The sequence below is a fragment of the Carcharodon carcharias genome, chromosome 3 (assembly GCF_017639515.1).
Source record: "Carcharodon carcharias isolate sCarCar2 chromosome 3, sCarCar2.pri, whole genome shotgun sequence".
Classification (NCBI taxonomy): domain Eukaryota; kingdom Metazoa; phylum Chordata; class Chondrichthyes; order Lamniformes; family Lamnidae; genus Carcharodon; species Carcharodon carcharias.
The window spans coordinates 232,981,801-233,002,897 of NC_054469.1; the positions used below are offsets into that span (position 1 = coordinate 232,981,801).

The window sequence follows — 21,097 nt, forward strand, 5'->3', positions numbered from 1 at the left end:
GAAGGAATATAGGTTCTTTGCTTTTCTGTGACCAAGAAGAGCAGTTAATTTGGAAGATGCATCACCACGGTCAGCTCAGTGCAAGTCCTAGTGAACAATGGCACAGAAGTATAACTGGCAACAAACAATGGTACTTTTTATATTCATTTGATCATGGATGTGGACATCACTGGCTATAGGCCAGCATTTGCTGGCTAGGCCCAATTGTTCTTGAGGAGCTGGTGGTGAGCCACCTTCTTGAGCCACTGTAGCCCATGTAAGTACACTCACAATGCTGTTAAGTAACGAATTCTAGGATAGTGACCCAGTGATGCTGAAGAAATGGCCTTATATTTCCAAATAAGGATACGGTGTAACTTTTGAGGGGAACTTTCAGGTAGATGGTGGTGTCCCCATGTGCTTGTCACCCTTGTTCCTATAAGCTGCTATGTCATTGGCAAGGAAAGAGGGTGCAGGGGTATTGTACCACATCAGGTATTACAGCCAAGTCTGTAGACACCCAACATCCACTCATGCACATTTCCAATAAGGGGCACTGAATGATTAGGAGCCGGAATTGTGATTGATTTCCCCTTCCCTAACCCAGGGCACTACAGTGGAGGTAATTTCAACTGAATAATGTTAAACACCAACTGAAGGGCATAGAATAGAGCCCACAAAGCAATTCTTGTAACAAACTTCAATATGTTTGTAGCACCTTAATTATTCTTAAATTATTAATAAATACCTCTTTTGTAGTGTAACTTGAAGAATTCAAACATCTGTAGCTTACCTTGTGACTTTTACGTTCATCAAACATTGTTGAATAGTATCAGCCAGGCGCTGATGGACCAAAGAATACCGAATGAATGCTCGTCCTTTCCCAAGGGAGGTTTTCAGCTTTAAAAATTGAAAGCATCATTTAATTCAAGGAATTTATCGTGCCCAGATAAAAAATGTCTCACAATGAAAAGCATAACAATACATTCATTGATGCTTATTAGTAATAACCTCAAGAGTATTTATTTTTGCATATACACTTACAAAAAGAAAGTTGGCCATCAGGCCCACCCATGCTCATCCTATCTACCAGAAGGTCATGCACCATTCTCCAAAACACTGGTAATACTATCTTTAGGTAAGGGCAAAAACAAAAGAAAAAAATACCCAATTTCAGAAACCTATTTCGACAAATCAATTCTCTGCTACCACTATTCCTACAACCCCACTCTCACCCCCATTTACATTGACTCAATTTGAATTTTATTTGTTTGAATATTTATCCATTTCACTTTGAAAAATTATTATGGATTCTGCTACCACCACTGGTTCTGGTAGGATACATCTTAACAGTCGGCTGAATAAAAATAAAATTCTTCCTAAGTTCTCCCATAATTGTTTTGATGATTATTTTTAATCTCTGCCCTCTAGTTACTAATTTACTAACCAGTGGAAAAAGTTTGTCAAAATTTACTTTACCAAAATCACTCAATTCCGAACACACTTTCCTCAAATGTATTTGTTACAATGGCAACAAAGCAGTTCAATAACCTCTCCTCACAATTAAAGCACCTTAGCTCTGGTAGCATCTTAGTGAATTGCTGCATTCTCATTCTATTTTGTATTTTACCATTTTCTCTCCCTCTTTTTTTTAAGGCTAAATGGGCTTAAACATTGCAACTTCTCCAAACGAAATTACAAAATATCCCAAAGGTTAGACATTTTCAGTAGAATTTAATAACCTCCCATGATGCAGGGGTGGGGGGGTCCCATTTAATCAGATAGGAGATGGCAAGTGGGAACCCCGCTACCTTCCAGCCTCCATGGCAGGAAAGCCTGGGGGTGGCATTCCCATCTCGTTACCAGTTTAGCAATTAATGCCCACTTAAGTGCCTCATTCCACTGCCAACGGGATTAACCAAGCTGTGGGCAGGGAGCTCACCATATGGGTAGAACGGCATGCAAACCTGTGTGCTTTAGCTTGCAGGCCCCTGCAGGGAGAGGGCCTCATTCAAAGGCACTCGGTGAGAGTGCCCACCCACTGAGAGCTGCCCTCGCTGATCCCCTTTCCCCCGCAACTCCTGCCATCACTCTCCTGTGATCCTAGGCTTCGGGTGGGTATAGTATCGACAGTAGCCGCCACCTCCCAGTGGCCCTGCCATTCCAATAGAGCTGTTAGCCTCTGACTGGCTGGCAGCTCACAGCTGGCGAGACTTCCCCACCCCGGGTCCTTGATGGAGGGCCTTCCCTCCGTGAGGTGACACAGGGCTTCCACCAGCTTTCCAACTGGCGAGCAAGGACCTCATCAACTCTGGTAAATACCGCCCGATGGTTCCACATAGAACAAATCACACTGGATGCCTTGCGAATGAACACTCTCTAATTTAGAGCATCTGGTTAGATGCCTACATTTAGCTCTTTGTTAATAATTACTATTAATAAATTCAAGAAAAAATCACATGCTTCAAAATATTCAAGCAAACTCTCTACTATTTGCCAGAAAATTCACAGAAACTCTTATCCGCAATCCAGATCAAGAAATTTGAAAGAAAATGCATAAATAGCCATAGTACTGCTAAGTGATTAATCGTCCTCTGGAGAACTTCACCTTCTTACCTCTGGGATAGACTTCACAAAGCGAATTCCATCATTGGCTCCTTTCACCTTGGCTAAACAATTGCAGAAATAATCCCAGTAGTCTTTCTTGTTACCGAGAAAAGTAGTTTTTTCCTTCTGGTCAAACTGTAACAAAAGATATGAATAAAAAAACAATGTCAAGGCTAAGCTTTGTAATTGTACATAAGCCACACACACTACAAGGACGAAAACCTAAAGAGAGTTTTCAGTACAAAGTCAATCTCTTCACAATGCCTTGGCCACAATAATAGTTCTGTATTAAATAATATTATTGCTACGAAAACAGACAGTAATGTAATCTTCAATAGATTAGGAAGCCTCAAAATTGACAGAGTTCCTGGTCTGGATAATATCCATCCAAGGATGATTAAAGAAACGGGAGAAGTGTTCTGTAACCCTGTTCTCTGTAACTTCAATAGTTCAATTGCAGTCAGGGCTAGTTTCTGCCACTCCCCCGGCAGCACCAAGGCTTTCTCTGTGTGCATTTCATGCTGGCTGCCCATTAATTGGCCAGCCAGCATGAAATTGCACTTGGAGGCCGATTGCAGCTGGAAGCGCATTTCGCGTCTGCTTCCAGGTCTGTCAACCTGTGTGCACCCGATGGGTGCAAAATTTAGGCCTATATATTTTTTTGCCTCTGCTAGATTGCATGGCTGCCAGAAATCAGGAGGGAAAGGAAACATCCACTCACAATGTTTCAGGCATCAAGTGATCAGAGCCTGGTCGATGGACCAGTTGCTTTTTTCCTGTCTGTCAAATTCATACGCTTTCATATAAATAGAGAGGGTTTTGAAACAGGAAGAATCAGTTGTAGAATGACTGCCAAAATCTTCTCCTGCCACAGTGCACTGCCCATTTAAGTAATGCAGGCTGGCTTTAAGTAGTGCAGGCTAACTTTAACTGTTGCTTGTCTCTTGATTTTGGGCCCTCTGCCGAAGTGTGCAGGCAGTCAACAGCGCAGTTAGTGCTGACTGCATACTGCAATCATGTTAACTTTCAAATAACATGAAGCTGGTGTGCTGCCTGCAACTGAAGCAACTGGCGCAGGTTAAGCCACATTCCAATCCACAAACCCCTTTTCAGGGCTATAAAATTTTGCCTCCAGTAAATCTTTGTCACTCAACTCCAATAAAAATGAAACCAATTATGAAAATGTTGGACACCATCAAACCAGAGAAGGTATCTGGGGTACCTGGCCCCAACCGCCTCCTCTTCACCATGGACGTCCAATCCCTCTACACCTCCATCCCCCACCGGGATGGTCTGATGGCTCTCCGCTTCTTCCTCGAACAGAGGCCCGAACAATCCCCATCCACCACAACTCTCCTCTGTATGGCTGAACTTGTCCTCGCACTGAACAATTTCTCCTTAAACTCCTCTCACTTCCTCCAAATAAAAGGTGTGGCTATGGGTATCCGCATGGGCCCCAGCTATCCCTGTCTCTTTATGGGGTATGTGGAACATTCCTTGTTCCAGTCCTACTCCGGCCCCCTCCCACAACTCTTTCTCCGGTACATTGATGATTACTTCAGAACTGCTTCATGCTCTCGTCTGGACTTGGAAAAATGTATTAAATTTGTTTCCAATCTCCACCCCTCCATCATTTTCACATGGTCCATCTCTGACACTTCCCTTCCCTTCCTTGATCTCTCTGTCTCAATTTCTGGTGATAGACTGTCCACCAATATCCATTACAAGCCTACCGACTCCCACAGCTACCTCGACTACAGCTCCTCACACCCCGCTTCCTGTAAGGACTCCATCCCGTTCTCTCAGTTCCTTCGCCTCCGTCGCATCTGTTCTGATGATGCCACTTTCAAAAACAGCTCCTCTGACATGTCCTCCTTCTTCCTTAACCGAGGTTTTCCACCCACGGTCGTTGACAGGGCCCTCAACTGTGTCCGGCCCATCTCCCGCGCATCCGCCCTCACACCTTCTTCTCCCTCCCAGAAACATGATAGGGTCCCCCTTGACCTCACTTATCACCCCACCAGCCTCCGCATTCAAAGGATCATCCTCTGCCATTTCCACCAACTCCAGCATGATGCCACCACCAAACTCATCTTCCCTTCACCCAGCATTCCGCTGGGATCGTTCCCTCTGGGATACCCTGGTCCACTCCTCCATCACCCCCTAGACCTCAACCCCCTCCCACGGCACCTTCCCATGTAACCGCAGGAGGTGCAACACCTGCCCCTTTACTTCCCCTCTCCTCACCGTCCAAGGGCCCAAACACTCCTTTCAAGTGAAGCAAAATTTCACTTGCACTTCCCTCAATTTAGTCTACTGTATTCACTGCTCCCAATGCAACTTCCTCCACATTGGAGAGACCAAACGCAGACTGGGTGACCGCTTTGCAGAATACCTTCGGTCTGTCTGCAAGCATTACCCCGACCTCCCTGTCGTTTGCCATTTTAACACTCCACCCTGCTCTCATGCCCACATGTCCGTCCTTGGCTTGCTGCATTGTTCCAGTGAAGCTCAACACAAACTGGAGGAACAGTACCTCATCTTCCGACTAGGCACTTTACAGTCTTCCGGACTGAATATTGAGTTCAACAATTTTAAATCATGAACTCTCTCCTCTATCCCCACCCCCTTTCTGATTTCCCCCCCTTTTTTTTCCAATAATTTATATAGATTTTTCTTTTCCCACCTACTTCCATTATTTTTAAATGTATTTCCATCCATTGTTTTATCTCTACCTTTTAGCCTTTTTTGATTCCTTCCCCCCACCCCACCCCCACTAGGGCTATCTGTACCTTGCTTGTCCTGCTTTCTACCCTTAATTAGCACATTCCTTAGATAATATCACCACCTTCAACGCCTCCTTGTCCTTTTGTCTATGACATCTTTTGGTTATCTCCATCTATCACTGGCCCTCTATCCAGCTCTACTTGTCTCAAACCCCTTAAACCAGCTTATATTTCACCTCTCTTCTATTTTTACTTAGTTCTGTTGAAGGGTCATTCGGACTCGAAATGTTAACTGTGTTCCTCTCCGCAGATGCTGTCAGACCTGCTGAGTTTTTCCAGGTATTTTTGCTTTTGTTAAGGTATCTGGGGTAGTCCCTAATCTGTATCATCATACTTTTATTGTAATAAATCTCACTTACCCATACCGTGTTGTTATCATAATCAGATTTGCCAAACTAGTTCCTGTATACATGATGATAACTTTTACCTATCCAACTTTTATTTTTATTGTAATCAATCTTACCTGTTCAGGCCTTATTTTATTGTAATAAATTTGACCTACCAAGCCCATTTTTGAAAGCTGTAATAAAACTCACCAAGCTGAATAATCATTTTACCGTGAATAAACAATAACCTAACATTTCTCGCACAACATACTACAAAAGTTTATAGACTGGTTTAATTCTGCTTTTGTGCTAACGCTGCTGGACACCAACCATCTGAATTCTTCTATCAATGATGTGCTCCAAGATGCACAAATAAAATAAAAGTGATATCACTACTGTAAATCTCTTTTAATAATACAAAGCCTACAGTAAAACTACTTGCCTTCCAGGTTCCTTACCTGAAGGAGGTATTCTAATTTTAAGCAGCATTTGTGCAGGTTGGTGCTATCATCAGTGATTGGCTCACCATTTTCCTTGTGTTCTCGATTTAACTCTGAAATCGCATCTACAAAACCAATACATTCCATGTTATCTCAAAATTTAATCTAATATGTTAATATTAATACTCAAATATTAACATCCTTCAGTCTTAATCATTAACTTTCATCAATCCTAATCAGAACATCTTTCCATTCTTCTCTCATTTTCTGCATTGGTTCCTTACCATCAGTTGCTAAGCCACTAACTGTCTTCACGAATCTGCCGCCACTTTTCTCTTAAAATACCAAAGGCATGCTTTCTTTGATGTAAGGATAAACAAGTTCCCCAATATTTCATGAGGTGACTTATGCTGCATTTACACCAATGAGGCACTAGAATTTCATAAGTCAGTTTACTTTCATATTACTTGCAGTATTCATGGATGCAAATCTGGCATAAAGATGGGAAGGACTTGCTGGGGTAATTTGAAGTTAGCATGCTGCCTTTACAAAAACCCAGTTCTGCCTGAAGACTGCAGCAGTAGGCAACAGTTCAGCAGGTTAGTGGCAAAGGACTCAGTTCACTTAGCTTGACTCCTCCTGAAGCACTAGCACACATTTCATTTGACATCAAAGCAGCATTTAACTGAGTGTGTAATCAAGAGCCCTAGCAAAACTGAATTCAATGAGAATCAGGGGGAAACTCTCCACTGGTTGGAATCATACCTAGCACAAAGAAAGATGGTTGTGGATGTTAGAGGTGAATCATCTCAGTCCCAGGACACTGATGCAGGAGTTCCTCAGAGTAGTGTCCTAGGCCGAATCATCTTCAGCTGCTTCATCAATGATCTTCCCTCCATCATAAGGTTAGAAGTGGGGATGTTTGTGGATGATTGCACAATGTTCAGCACCATTCATGATTCCTCAGATAAGTGAAACAGTCTGTCTCTGTATGCAGCAAGGCCTGGACGACACTCAGGCTTGGGCTGATAAGTGCAAAGGAACATTTGGGCCACAAAGTGCCAGGCAATGACCATTCTCAACGAAAGAAAATCTAACCATTTCTCTTTGGCAATCAACGGCATTACCATTGCTGAAATCAATGGCATTACCATTGCTGAATCCTCCACTATCAATGTCCTGGAGGTTACCATTCAACAGAAACTGAACTGGAATAGCCATATAAATGCTGTGGCTACAAGAGTAGGTCAGAGGCTGGGAATTCTGCAGTGAGTAACTCATCTCCTGACTCCCCAAAGCCTGTCCACCATCTATAAGGCACAAGTCAAGAGTGTGATGGAATACTCTCTACTTGCTTGAATGAGTGCCGCTCCAACAATACTCAAGGAGCTCGGCACCATCTAGGACAAAGCAGCCTACTTGATTGGCACCCCATCCACCACCTTAAGCATTCACTCCCTCCACCACAATGGTAGCAATATGTACCATCTACAAGATGCACTGCAGCAACTCACCAAGGCTCCTTCAACAGCACTTTCCAAACCCGCGACCTCTAACACCTGGAAGGACAAGGGCAGCAGAACACCATTATCTGCATGTTGTCCTCCAAGCAACACTCCATCCTGACTTGGAACTATAATCGCAATTTTTTCAATGTCACTGGATCAAAATCCTGGAACACCCTCCCTAACAGCACCGTGGGTGCACTGACACCGCATGGATTGCAGCAGTTTGAGAAGGCAACTCACCACCACCTTCTCAAGGGCAATTAGGAATGGACGATAAATGCTAGCCTGGCCAACAACACCCACATCCCGTGAATGAATAAATTTTTAAAAAATTCTCAAAAGGTAAACACTGCAAAACTAATCATTTACAATGTACTCTGCTGGGGGAGCCACTAATTTAAGACCTTACAGTATGGATATCCAGATGCCCTAACAGTAATTACTTGCATGCACAACATTAAAAACCTCCACTTTATCAGGGTGATACCAACAAATCTCTTACTTTAACTGTCCTATGCCGCCTGTGACACTTGTTATGATCCCAGCTGATGTTACTACTGGACAAGTCAGATCACAGGGTGGAACCCAGCTTGATAAATCCTAACTTTTATTTTTTGTTAGGAAATTTGGAGGGCAGCTATTGGACAGAGTCACAGGAATCAGCTGATGGACTTTTAACAAAAGAATAAAACATTTATTAAACAAAAAAAGATGGGCTATATGATAGTACTCCTTCAACTACAACTATACCTTTACAGATTTGTGCAGATTAGTAAGGATAACACAAGTTACAAAAACTATCTTATGCTCTAATGCTCACAGTAAGTACACAGTCCACATAAACCAACAGATGACCTGTGGTCAGGCACACTACACTTTGATATCAAGTGGCAGATCCCACCCCAAACAGATACTATGGACCTCCCCCCAGGTGCTTGTCACACTGTGAGCTACCTGGTCTCAATGAGCTCCAGCTTTCACAAGGGGGTTTCCAATCTCCACTCTCAAAGAACTCGCTTGGAATCTTCTCCAAAACGACGCTTTCTCTTGACACCTTCCACAAGAATCCACCTCCAGGGTTTCAAACTCTCCTTCCAATGTTCCTCTCTCCCGGATCGCCAAGTGCATTCAAACTTTCTTCCACGCACACTCTCTTAAATGCTCAGCCTTGTCAACATAACACCACTGCTTCACAGGCCCATAGTAAGGAGTCACAGACCTTGGCTATCTCCTTGGATCTTCTGGCAAGTCTATTTTACTTCAAAACTGCCTCCTGCAGCTTCCTCCCTCTTAAGCTTGGAGTCTTTCTCTCTGTTCCTTGCTTTCATTTCCACTGAACAGGATCTTGTTCCAAATTCCTGACCTTTTCCTTTGACTTAACTTAAAGTGCTTCTTGGGCCTTTCTCTTTTTCCTTTACGACCTGCTCTATGCAGTTCCCTCTCCCAGTAGAATGCTGACAACTTGATATCTTCCTTGAGATCCAGAACTCATTTGACATTCAATGTTACTTTAACTTTACAGCAACTCATCTAAGACTCTTAGACTTATTTTCCTCAACAGTGTGCTAGTGTCATCTTAAACTGCTCCCTTCACCTTACAGCATAATGACCAACTGAACTCAAATTGCTTTTCTGTTTCTCTCTGTGTCTGTGTGGTCCTCCTGTTGCTAGGCAACAGCCAAGATTTTTCTACCGTGTTGGTTTTAACTCTCCTTCGAGAGTTGTAAAACCTAATTAAAATGCAAGCATCTTTTAAAGTGAAACTAAAATTCAAGTTCTCCCTTTCTTAACACGCCAATACAGAAATACAAATTAAACTTAAAGCTAAAACTCATTCCTAACACCCACAAATACAAATATAACTTACTTCAACTATCTCTAGTTCCTAACATAATCCAGCGACAGCTTTCGCCCGATTGGGTTGCAGAAGAAACTCTTGCCCACAAGAGGCAAGGCACAGGCAGGGAATATCTCTGATTTTCAGGTTCTTACTATTAATGTAGGAAACCTGTGACAATCAAGTGCACCCTCTAGTTGTAAATGAACAAGCTGTTACTAATTGGGGAAAGGTTAGGGCTTTATTCTTAAGTATATAAGAACTAGTTTCCACCTGTGTGGGAGAGAGGAAAAGGGAGTTTACGTCTGTGTTCTCTCAGTTATGTGAATAAACTAATGTTCAGGAAAGACTGGCTCTAGATTCTTCCTTTTGTCAGTGAATGAGCAGCAACTTTTAACACTTACAATCTCTTCCCCTGCCATGAGGAGCTGGCAGTAAAGATGATGGAGCAGTATTCTACTCTTGGCATAAGAGATGATGAGATGAGGAATTGCGTGGTTGCATCAGCTTAGTGACAGAACATATTAACAGTCACCATGGCATCCCTCTGAAACATCACAAACATTCACACCTTTCTATTTAATCCTAAAGGGACAATGTTCACCCATTCTCGGCTTGTACTTTGCTTTCCTGTACATCCAAAATGCTAACAGTAGACAGTGTTACAACTCAGATAGCCAGGTGGTAAAGGATAGAACATTGGAGCCTCATCTTAATACGCTAATAAATTTTATTTACAAAGACACACATTTTGTAGGTCTGAACATATGTATAAACACCCAATTCATATACAATTAACAGGCAGAGTGGGGGGCATCAAGAGGTTGTGTTTCAAACCAAACGTGATTCAGCACCAGGACCACTTACTTCCACTTCTCCATTTCTACGTTATCTCCACGGCTGCCACTATCCATATCCGTGCTTGAGTCACTTTGAAAAAATCATTTTGACTGATGATAGAGAATTGTCAGTCTGCACGATTTTGCTTTTCCATCAAGTTCAAATTGCATGATTTGCACAACTGTCCAATATGAATTTCTCCTAACCAAGGTGAATTTCACTGGCATCTTTCTTGCTGGCTTCACATCCTCCACCTTTCATTAACTCCAAATTGCTCAAAATTCAGGCACCCATGTTCTCTTGTTTTTCTAGCTCAATATCCATTAACTCTTTCAATTGCTCTGCCAGATTGTACAGACTTTCCCAGACCAATTTCCAAGTTTCCCCCTCTTCAATTCTCTTCAACATAGATGCATTCTTCAATCAATGCACAATCAAATCACGGTCATCAGTGTTTAAACGCAGAGCGGTGGGGCACTTAACTAACATTTTTAAATCCAGCTCACAGAGTCAGGAAACTCAGTAATGAAAGTAAGTAGGGGACAGCTAGCTCCCGAAGATAAGTGCCTTTCTGAGCACTCCTTGTAGGCCAGAAGGAGCAGTTGTACTCCCCACAGCCCCTCAAGGGAGCCTTAACCTCCCCTCCATCATTTATTGCCCCTCTCTCTCTCTCTCAATCACCAACCTCAAATGCTGGCGCCCCTCATCCCACCATCAACCCCTCCAGCCCTGATGTCATCTCCTATCCCTCCCATCGCTGTGATTCTACCTTCTCTGCTCTCCCAAGGACCATCCCCAGGGTTCCCCATTTACACTCGCCTGCCCCTAGAGTTCCCTCCTGGTTGCCCTCCAGTATCAACTTGGTTGGCTGCCAGGCGGAAGATGATTCAGCCTCTCCTGCCCCCTCTAGGAGCTATTGTCTACAGCTCGCCAGATAGCTGAGCAATCAATAAAGCAATATCAAGAGACTACGGAGATGGAACTGGGGATGGATAGAAAATTTTACCACACATACACTTCCAACAGAGTTTGGGACAAAGGTGGAATCCAGGTTGATTTTCCACTTGGCCGATTTTAGAACTCTTAGAATCAGCCTGGTTATATTAGCTAATTCAAGAATCTAATGAGGATTGTTCAGTTATACATTAGGTTTATGTACTAAGCCATATGGGAGCTGGCAATGAGAAGATAGTCAGTTCCTCACTACCTGGAGTTCACAACTGTAGCCTCCCCAGATTAGGACCATAGCTTCTCTTTAGGTTATGAAGATTGGATGGGATATTGTCAGTGTCACTATCCTGAGCCTTCTGGTGACTGGTCAAGGAAGATCTGGAAGACATCCCCCAGAAGCTGTCTGCTTGTTTCCTTAACAGCAGAGGTGCAAAATCCACTGATAGCTTCAAGGAAAACTGAACATTTGTCCTTCATCGGGTGATATCTCAACATCGACATTGAAAGAGTGTGTACTCTATTTATTTATTCCCATGGGAAGAGATGTGTTGAGAGCAAATCTAGCAATCCTTACCTTTTAGGTCTCGGATTATCCTTTGGATCTGACTTTCTCCAACAGACATCGCCATCATTGTGCTTTCAACTCAAATAGTCTATAACCTGCTTGATTAAAAATACTTGCACATTAAAGTAAACAGCAGGGCAACAAGCTGCAGAGTAAAAAGATTTGAATGCCATGTTATCTGCTGCCAGGCATACTGCATTATTTCTAACACATATAACTGACACGTAGATTGTCCTCCACTGGGACTGGCACAGACAGCACAATAAATTAGTAAGGACAGTATCTTTTTCATTCATATCGGCCTAGGGTATTCTGCTAATTCTGTGCCAAAAGGAGAAGCTGAAGGATGATCTAATAGAGGTTTTTCAAATTATGGAGGGGTTTGATAGCGTAGATCTGAAGGCATTTCCACCTTCAAAAAAATTGGTGGTCATATAAATATGGCATAATAAAGTCAATAAAGAATTAACAACAAGGCTCTTATCCAGAGAGTGGTTAGAATGTGGAACTTGCTACCACAAGGAGTGGCTGAGGTGAGTAGCGAAGCTGAACTTAAGAGGAAGCTCGATGAGTACATGACGGAAAAAGAAGCAGAAGGGTACGCTGATAGAGTTAAATGAACTATAAATGAATATAAACACCAGCACAGATCAGTTAGATCAAATGGTTTCTGTTCTGCAAATTCTACATCATTGTGTCTGTGTTCAGCAAAGGTTCACACATATGTACACAAATCTTTGAAGGTGGCCGAACATGTTGATTGTACCATTTAAAAACACATCTAGGATCCTTGGCTTTATAAATTGAGGCCTAGAATACAAAAGCAAGGCAGTTACACTAATTCTTTATAAATCACTGGTTACACCTCAGCTGGAATATTGTATCTTATTCTGGGCACCACACTTTAGGATGTGTATGCAGGTCTTGGAGAGGGAGCAGGAGATATTTACTACAATGGAACCAGGAATATGGGGCTTCAGTGATATGGAGAGACTGGAGAAGAAATGGTTGTTCACCTAATTGCAGAGAACAATTGCTCATGAATCCCCACTTCATTCTTGGTACCACTGGCAGCCATGCCTCCAGCTGCCCAGGTCCCAGCTCTAGAATTCCCTCCAAAGAAAAAAATCTCTCCGCCTTTCTCATCTCATTAAAAGCACCACTTTAAATCCTACAAAAAGCATTTGGTCCCCAGTCCTAATGGCCCCTTCTTTGGCACAGTGTCAATTTTTGTCTGATAATGCTCCTGTGGAGCTCCTCAAGATGTTTCATTACCTTAATGGCAAACTGTAAATTCAAGTTGTTGAGAGGGTTACAGGGAGAGGTAATAAATGTTCAAAATTTTGAAGGTTTTTGGTAGAGTAGTTAAGGGAAAACTGTTTCCAGTAGCAGGAGTGTTGATAGCCAGAGGACACAGACTAAGGATAACTGGCAAAAGAACCAGAGGTGAGATGTGAAGGCATTCTTCTTCACACAGTTGTTATGATCTAGGTTGCACTGGGTGGAGAAAATAGATTCAATGCTAACTTTTAACAGGGTATTGGATAAAAACAGAAAGTGCTGGAAAATCTCAGCAGGTCTGGCAGCATCTGTGGAGAAGGAATCAGAGTTAATGTTTCAAGTCCAATATGACTCTTCTTCAGAACTCATTAAACGAAAAGTTGAATCTGCTTCTCTGTGATCAGCAGATGTTGCCAGACCTGGTGAGTTCTTCCAGCACTTTTGGTTTTTATTTCAGATTTCCAGTATCTGCAGTATTTTGCTTTTATGTTAGGGCATTGGATATATTGGACTTGTAAAGGCAAAGTCTACAGGGATCTGTGGAAAGAGCAGGGGAGTGGAACTCATCTCTGTCACAGAAGCAACATAGATAGGGGGGCCGAATGGACACCTTCTGGGCTGATTCTGGTGATCAGGCCCTCTCACCACAGGCCCAATACTTACACTAAGCGCATAGGCCTCACCCTCACTTCCTTGACAGCTCTTCATTTCCTAACAAGGAGATGCCAGGCCACAAACCTTGAAGAGGAAAGAAAAGGCAATAGGGGAGGTATTAGTGCACTCTCACTCAGAGATCTCCACCAAAACCGCCATCAACTCTACAGCCGGGAGGCTGATCACTCACCGCCCCCACCATCACCGCACCAGGCCGCGCTTCAACCTAACTTGAACCAAGCCCGCTGAGCGATGTGTCAGCTAACCAATCAGCACTGGAGCGTCAGCGCCGCTTGCGGGGATTTACCCAATCAACTGCCGAGGAGGGCGGGATTGTTTGGCTGTCAAGTTAGTGTGTGGCGCGCTGTCAACAATGGACTGTCAGCTGACTGCCTGGGCCGCGTTCAGCAATGTGTTTGCAGTCGGCCTGTCAATCACAGGGGAGCACGAACTGGGCCCGGCCTGTCGATCACAGCGCCAAGCCTAGCTCGGCCCGGCCTGTGTATCACAGCTCGAGCCGGACCCAGCCTGTCAATCACAGGGCAGCGCGAGCCGGACCCGGCCTGTCAATCACAGGGCAGCGCGAGCCGGACCCGGCCTGTCAATCACAGGGCAGCGCGAGCCGGACCCGGCCTGTCAATCACAGGGCAGCGCGAGCCGGACCCGGCCTGTCAATCACAGGGCAGCGCGAGCCGGACCCGGCCTGTCAATCACAGGGCAGCGCGAGCCGGACCCGGCCTGTCAATCACAGGGCAGCGCGAGCCGGACCCGGCCTGTCAATCACAGGGCAGCGCGAGCCGGACCCGGCCTGTCAATCACAGGGCAGCGCGAGCCGGACCCGGCCTGTCAATCACAGGGCAGCGCGAGCCGGACCCGGCCTGTCAATCACAGGGCAGCGCGAGCCGGACCCGGCCTGTCAATCACAGGGCAGCGCGAGCCGGACCCGGCCTGTCAATCACAGGGCAGCGCGAGCCGGACCCGGCCTGTCAATCACAGGGCAGCGCGAGCCGGACCCGGCCTGTCAATCACAGGGCAGCGCGAGCCGGACCCGGCCTGTCAATCACAGGGCAGCGCGAGCCGGACCCGGCCTGTCAATCACAGGGCAGCGCGAGCCGGACCCGGCCTGTCAATCACAGGGCAGCGCGAGCCGGACCCGGCCTGTCAATCACAGGGCAGCGCGAGCCGGACCCGGCCTGTCAATCACAGGGCAGCGCGAGCCGGACCCGGCCTGTCAATCACAGGGCAGCGCGAGCCGGACCCGGCCTGTCAATCACAGGGCAGCGCGAGCCGGACCCGGCCTGTCAATCACAGGGCAGCGCGAGCCGGACCCGGCCTGTCAATCACAGGGCAGCGCGAGCCGGACCCGGCCTGTCAATCACAGGGCAGCGCGAGCCGGACCCAGCCTGTCCTCCTGTGGGCCAATGAAAGTAAATAGTGGTTGAAAGTAAATACGAACTAATTAAATTGATCCTCAGTGAATTCGGACTTTCCAGAATCTATTGGAGATCGAACCACCAGGAAGACCTGGCCATCCTCAGGACATGTGCCAGCAACATGGGTGAAACTCTCACAATTGGTGCACACATAAAAGGATGTTCCAATTTCCTTTAATAAACTGTTAATCAGCAATCATCATCTGCTTTTTACTTAATTAGCCAAATTTCTTCTTTTATTTGCTCTTGGAATGCCCATCTCTAATTTTGAACAGCTACAGACCATGTGGTGTAGATACACTTTTCAGCACCATCATGATGGTGATCCTCCTAAGGTAGTGATGGGTTACTGGACAGCCTGGACTAGTTGGGTAGCTCAACAAGTTATCAGAAGGATCACTCAATCATTTCCTTAAACTTTTCAGACTCATCCCTCAGCAGCCTCATGCATCTTTTAACTATTTCTCTTTTCAGCCTTTTCTCTCAGGCTCTTGAGCAGCCAGCTCTGACCCTTGCACAGATATGTGGTCTCCTGATATAGCACTGAACTCAAGGGTTCACAAGCAAAAGCTCTCAACTGACTGCTGTAGTTCCTTTCATTCTCTGACACTTATGCCCTATCATTTCCTCCTTGAGCCCTATCTTCATTTTCAATTTCACAGACAAATAACATATTTGCATATATCTCTTCCCTGTTTGCTTGCCTTTATCTTCTTAGACCTGACCTGTTCTTGAATTCAGGCACCTTCCTTTCAAATCTCATCTACTTTAGACATGACAGAGATCAGCGCCTTACCTGCTTTTACTTCACTGCCTTAGAATTTCTCCTCATACTGATGGACCAAGTTGGATTTCCTTTTCTTACTCATAGTTGCTTACCTGTTGCAGGTTAAGTGCACCACCCCCACTCGTAGCATACTGAACTAGTTTCCTCCCTCAGGAGTTAAGTTATGACCCCTCGTACCTTGAAAGGATTGCGGTACAGTTACTTTGCCTTGTTATTTGCCTAGTCCTGCTGCCAATTGCCAATTGTTACAGGGTTCGTGCTTGTCAAGGACATTTAGTCCTAGTTACCATCAATGATTTAAGTCATCAATCCCAATTGGGCACAATAAGACTTCATTGTAACATTGGAAGAATCAATCTTTCACACAATATTCAAGGACGGATTATCAGAATCAAGAATGGTATGATCTACTCCTTATGAAATGCTAGAAACAGCAGAGGTCCAAAGAGGTCCAGGGTTTCACTGTTGACCAGGTCTGTCCCTGGCGAAGTCTTAACTTGTTTCAGTTCTATAATTTTCCTATTCATGGCTTTGTTATCTGCTCGCAGCTTGAAAAGTTCAATAGCGTTTCCCTTCTAGGTCCCTTTTTTTCCACTCAGCTGGTTCTTTAGCTCTTCAGTCCCTTTCTTGTACCATTTGGCTTCCTCCTGGAATATTGAACATTGCTTTGTCTTCTTTGCCAACTGGTTCTCCAGTTTGTTCAGAGTGACGTTAAATTTATTTTGCTTCTCTTCCTAATTTTCCAGAGGAACAAACTTTGATCTGAGGGATACTTTTGCATGTAAAGGTCCTTCACCAGGTTTTCCTTTTCTTTGCAAAGCTCAATTTTTACTTTGTATGTATTGTAATTCCTAAAGTTTCTTCTGCTGCTCTTCCATTCTGCTATTCACGACAATCTTCATATCTTCATGGTGCTGAAGGGTTACATACTCCTTTTGCATTTGATTTTGAAGGACAATCAGCTGATGTTTCAACTGTTTATTTTCTTGTTGACCTCTTGCCAACTCATGCTGCGTTTCAGTGCATTGCTTTGTTGCTACTGATAGCTCCAATGCTGCAGTTGCTGAAGTAGTCTTCAACATCTTTCTTAGCCCCTCATGTTTTCCAGGGCTACATATTGGCTCTTCAAAGAGTCTTTCAGGACCGCAACTTCTTTGAGTGCCTTTTCTGCCTGCTGTTGTGCTTGGCTGTAATTCTGGTTGAATTTTTCCATGGCAGCTTTGAACGAACATTTTTCTGTGGGAATTGTTTCATTTTCTTTTTGCAGGTTTTGTTTCTTTTGGGTTATCTCAAATGGCTTTCCTTCATTCACAGCCACCTGCTCGCTCCATACTGCCACCTACTGTTGCAGTTTGGGTACTGTATCAGCTCTTTGGCTCACACTTTATTGCGCTGATATGGTCTGCAACCATCTTGTGGTTTGCTTGAGTATTGCCTCTCTCAGCCTGGGGTCTCCTGTCTCCCTTGCTCTCGGGTTTTCTGTCTCCCTTGCTCTGGGGTCTCCTGCCTTTCTCGCTCTGGGGCCTCCTTGCCACTTCAATGCTTTATTGGGGATGTTCTAGACCTTTTCAGATCTGCTATTTCTACGACTTGGAGTTTTAAATATTTATCGGAGTCTTTTTAATATCTCAACAAATGTGGTTGAAGAGTCATCTATACCTTGTTTTATGGCTACTTCATTTGCACATATACCAAACAAGTATACAAACGTATTATCTTATACTTCTTCTGATTCCTTACTTAATCTTGATGCACTACTATAATCTAAAAACTTTCTTCTCCAAGACTCCCAATCTTCGGCTTGGCTTAGCCCTTGCCTTAGCCAAAATGGGTCTAGTGGTTCTAATTTTCTATCCATGGCCACTTTTAATTTTTGTAGTTACTGCACTAAATCTCACTGCCCTTTTAAGAATGTCTGTGCAGGAACCATTTTTCTCTCTCTTTAAAATGGCTCCCTGACTGTCTTTTTTTTTCTTACTTGATCCTCCTGCACTTTATTATGTTTGGCGGGCTCTGGCTTCAATTGCGGGCCAATTAAAAAAAGTTGTAAACTCTGCAGGAACTTTTGTTAAAACAATAAGCTAGGGACTCCACTGAAAGGGAAGGTTTTTTTTGAAAAAATCTTTCCTCCCTTTAGTGCAGCACGGCAACCTCATGTTATACTGCTGGCTAAAGACCCCTTTGCTGCAGCTGTCCCTCAGCTGGGTTCTGGATGTGCTGACCCTGAAGCTGCTACCTATTTTAAAGGTAAATCCAGCTTTTTTTCTGTATTTTGATCACCCTTCTTGTGATTTGGCTACGTCTCTTGGACTCTGTCTTCACTCAGGTTTGGCTTTTCATTTGCACAATGGATTCTTCTTGTTTCACCTTTTCTTCCTTTCTTTTTGAAACTTGCTCAGCATTTATACCATCAGGCCAGATTCCTTGACTCTGCCTTCTTTGATCAATTTCGGCAATGGACATGCCCTGGTGGAGTCCTTCAACCTCTATGTCTGAAACTGAGCTGTCTATTTGGACAATCCCCCAACTGTGTCTTCAATTTTTCTTTTTTAGGCAACCTCCAATGGTACCTTCAATTTTGACACACTTCTCTCAGGTCAGCCTTTGGTTTCTTTAGTTTTTCATACTTTGGGATTCTGGGGTGCTGCTCCATCTAGTTTGAGGCTCTGGATTCATTCATTTAGCTGCCACCATGTTATAACAGTTCATTTGGTGCCCCACTAAGATGTCTGGAGACTTGTATTTTTAAACATAATCCATTTATTGTTAACCCAGAACTACGTACAGATCCCAAGTACTGCCATGCATGGGTGTTGTCTCCATGCTGGCTCCTTCCATACTCTACTCCAAAGTCTACTATCATGTGACTCTCTATGTCATACCATGTGTGCTACTGTTCTCCAGTCTCACGTTAATCCTTGCTCTGCTGAACTCCTTTCTACTGCAATGGCATGCTGCTATCGCTTAAAGGCATATACAACACTTTGATTTAATCATTAACTTGCATAGTATTAGTTTTGCTAGAAATCAATCTTAGTCCGTAAATTGTGGATTGATTGCTGCTTTAATCACAGTAGTATTTTGTGAGTTTATAGTAGTTGCATGTTAACCTTGATAGTAATTTTAGTAGCTCCTAGTTAAGTAGGTGTGTTGTTTGCTTGCTATTTCTAGTACTACACAAGAGAAAGTTGTGAATTGATTGCTGCTTTAACTACGGTAGTAATTTGTGGCATGTGTGTCCAACAGATTGATGTTTAAGAGTTAGCATGCTTTCTGCTTTTGTGCGGTAGTTTGATTCTCATTTCACCCTACATCGCTGGCTACCAACAATGTGAGAAAGAGAACCAGATGTGTAAGTACAGAGCATCTCCTTTGGCCAGTCCTCAGTTGTGCCTCCCTGTGGTGACACACAGAGGCTGGATCCCTTACAGCCCCAGGCTTAAGCTTTAGCAAAACTCAGAGGAGGCTTGGCCCCTAGATATGCAGTGTGCAGTTCCACCTGTATGTGGACACGCCCTGGAAATGATGAGCCCAACTACTTGCAATGGACAAATAGCTCCACTGCCTTGTGGATACTTCGGGTGGGTTGAAGGCTAAGGGAGTATACCCCGACAAAAAATCTGGAGTGGAGACCAATAGCAGGCTGATATCTAAATATGTAATCTTTGCCACAACTCCTGCAGTCAAAACAGTGGCAAACGTATTGCTTTGCATTACTTTGGGTGCTACGGGCTGTCTCTGATGGTGGGAGGGACCATCATGTCCCATTGGTCAACCACTGCCCTCCTCAAGTCAGGCAGCTGCCAATGAGGACGATACTCACCCACCACAGACCACCTGCTTCAATGGATGCTTGGAGTTTAGAGTCTCTGCTCAACAAATGTTTGAAATCCATTGCATCAGGCACACAAACAAATCAAACAAAAAGAAAGAAGATGTCAACTCTTCAATTGGCAAGTTGGAAGATCAGGACCATATGCATGGGACTGAGAGAAGACTTCCAACCGTCGATAGAGCAAACAAGACAGCTATGATCGACATTGAATTTGATAGGCTGAACATTAGCTCGCCAGAGCCGATCACTGAAAGATAAACATTACGCATTTATCTGGCAGGCGAAAAAGTTCAGAGGAAATACCTGAGCAATGTGTAGCCTTCACTGTAGGGAACTCACTAGTCTCCATGATAGAGCTCCCATCCCCCCAGCAAATGGTTCAGAACATGTTGTCTACATCCTCCTCAACTCAAACAGGGCCAATTAACCTCATGAGTATCTATGCTCCAACACTGTACTCCACTACAGAGGTGAAAGACTAGTTCTATGAGGAGATTGATGTTGCTATCAACCGAATCCCTATGTCAGAACATCTTTACCTAAAGGGGGATTTCAATGCAAGTGTGGATGTGGAACATGAGGCATGACCCTCCTGCTTTGGACATCATTGCTTAGGAAAGATAAATAAGAATGGACAGAGACTACTTGAGCTTTACCTGTTACCACAATCTTTGTGTAACTAACACCTTCTTTCAGAACAAACCAAACCACAAGGTGTCCTGGAGACATCCAAGATAAGGGCATTGGCACCAACCGGATCTGATCCAGACGTGACTCTCTAAACAGCAATCACAACTCACACAGCTACCACAACACTGACTGTGATACAGATCACTCCCTGGTGTGCACTAGGGTGAGGATGCAACACTTGAAGCCTTTTCTTTCAAAGCAGAAATGCAGTCCTTGTATCGAGGTCAGCCATACTGCCTAGCCAGATAAAAACTAACAGTTCCATGACTCGATTGAACAGGTGCTCGCCGGCATTCTCATACAGAGTGAGGAAGTGAAATGGAACATACTCAGAGATACCATCTACAATATCATACTCTCAACCTATGGGAAACAAAAATTGTAAAATGCTGATTAGTTTAAGGCTAACATCATTGAAACCAAGTGGTCCAGTCTCATTAATTAAAAGAGAGACCCGAACAAAAAAACACTGAATGCACTCAACGTCCAAAACACTGTGAGGCGGTGCACCAATGACCACAGGTTATGACTCTATATCCAGATGTCCTTCAATGCAGGGAATGTCAGGGACATGTATG

At 44.1% G+C, this 21,097-nt stretch overlaps 1 protein-coding gene across 7 annotated transcripts in view; it reads right to left on the bottom strand.

Moving 5' to 3' along the window:
- Positions 1–14,016, bottom strand: part of fyco1a (FYVE and coiled-coil domain autophagy adaptor 1a) — a 197,237-nt gene extending 183,221 nt beyond the window's left edge. For 2 of the 7 annotated variants that reach the window (XR_005942626.1, XM_041184338.1), the window contains exons 1-5: positions 13,784–13,998; positions 11,849–11,934; positions 6,157–6,263; positions 2,596–2,721; positions 773–879 (exon numbers count right to left, since the gene is read on the bottom strand). Coding sequence is in view for 6 of the 7 variants with exons in the window: in XM_041184338.1 (XP_041040272.1) it covers positions 773–879; positions 2,596–2,721; positions 6,157–6,263; positions 11,849–11,906 (398 nt within the window). In the remaining variant the exon portion in view is untranslated. Of the gene's footprint in view, positions 1–772; positions 880–2,595; positions 2,722–6,156; positions 6,264–11,848; positions 11,935–13,783 lie in introns of all 7 variants that reach the window. The other 5 variants (XM_041184332.1, XM_041184334.1, XM_041184336.1 and 2 more) reach the window with 5 other exon arrangements.
- Positions 14,017–21,097: the final 7,081 nt, after the last annotated feature.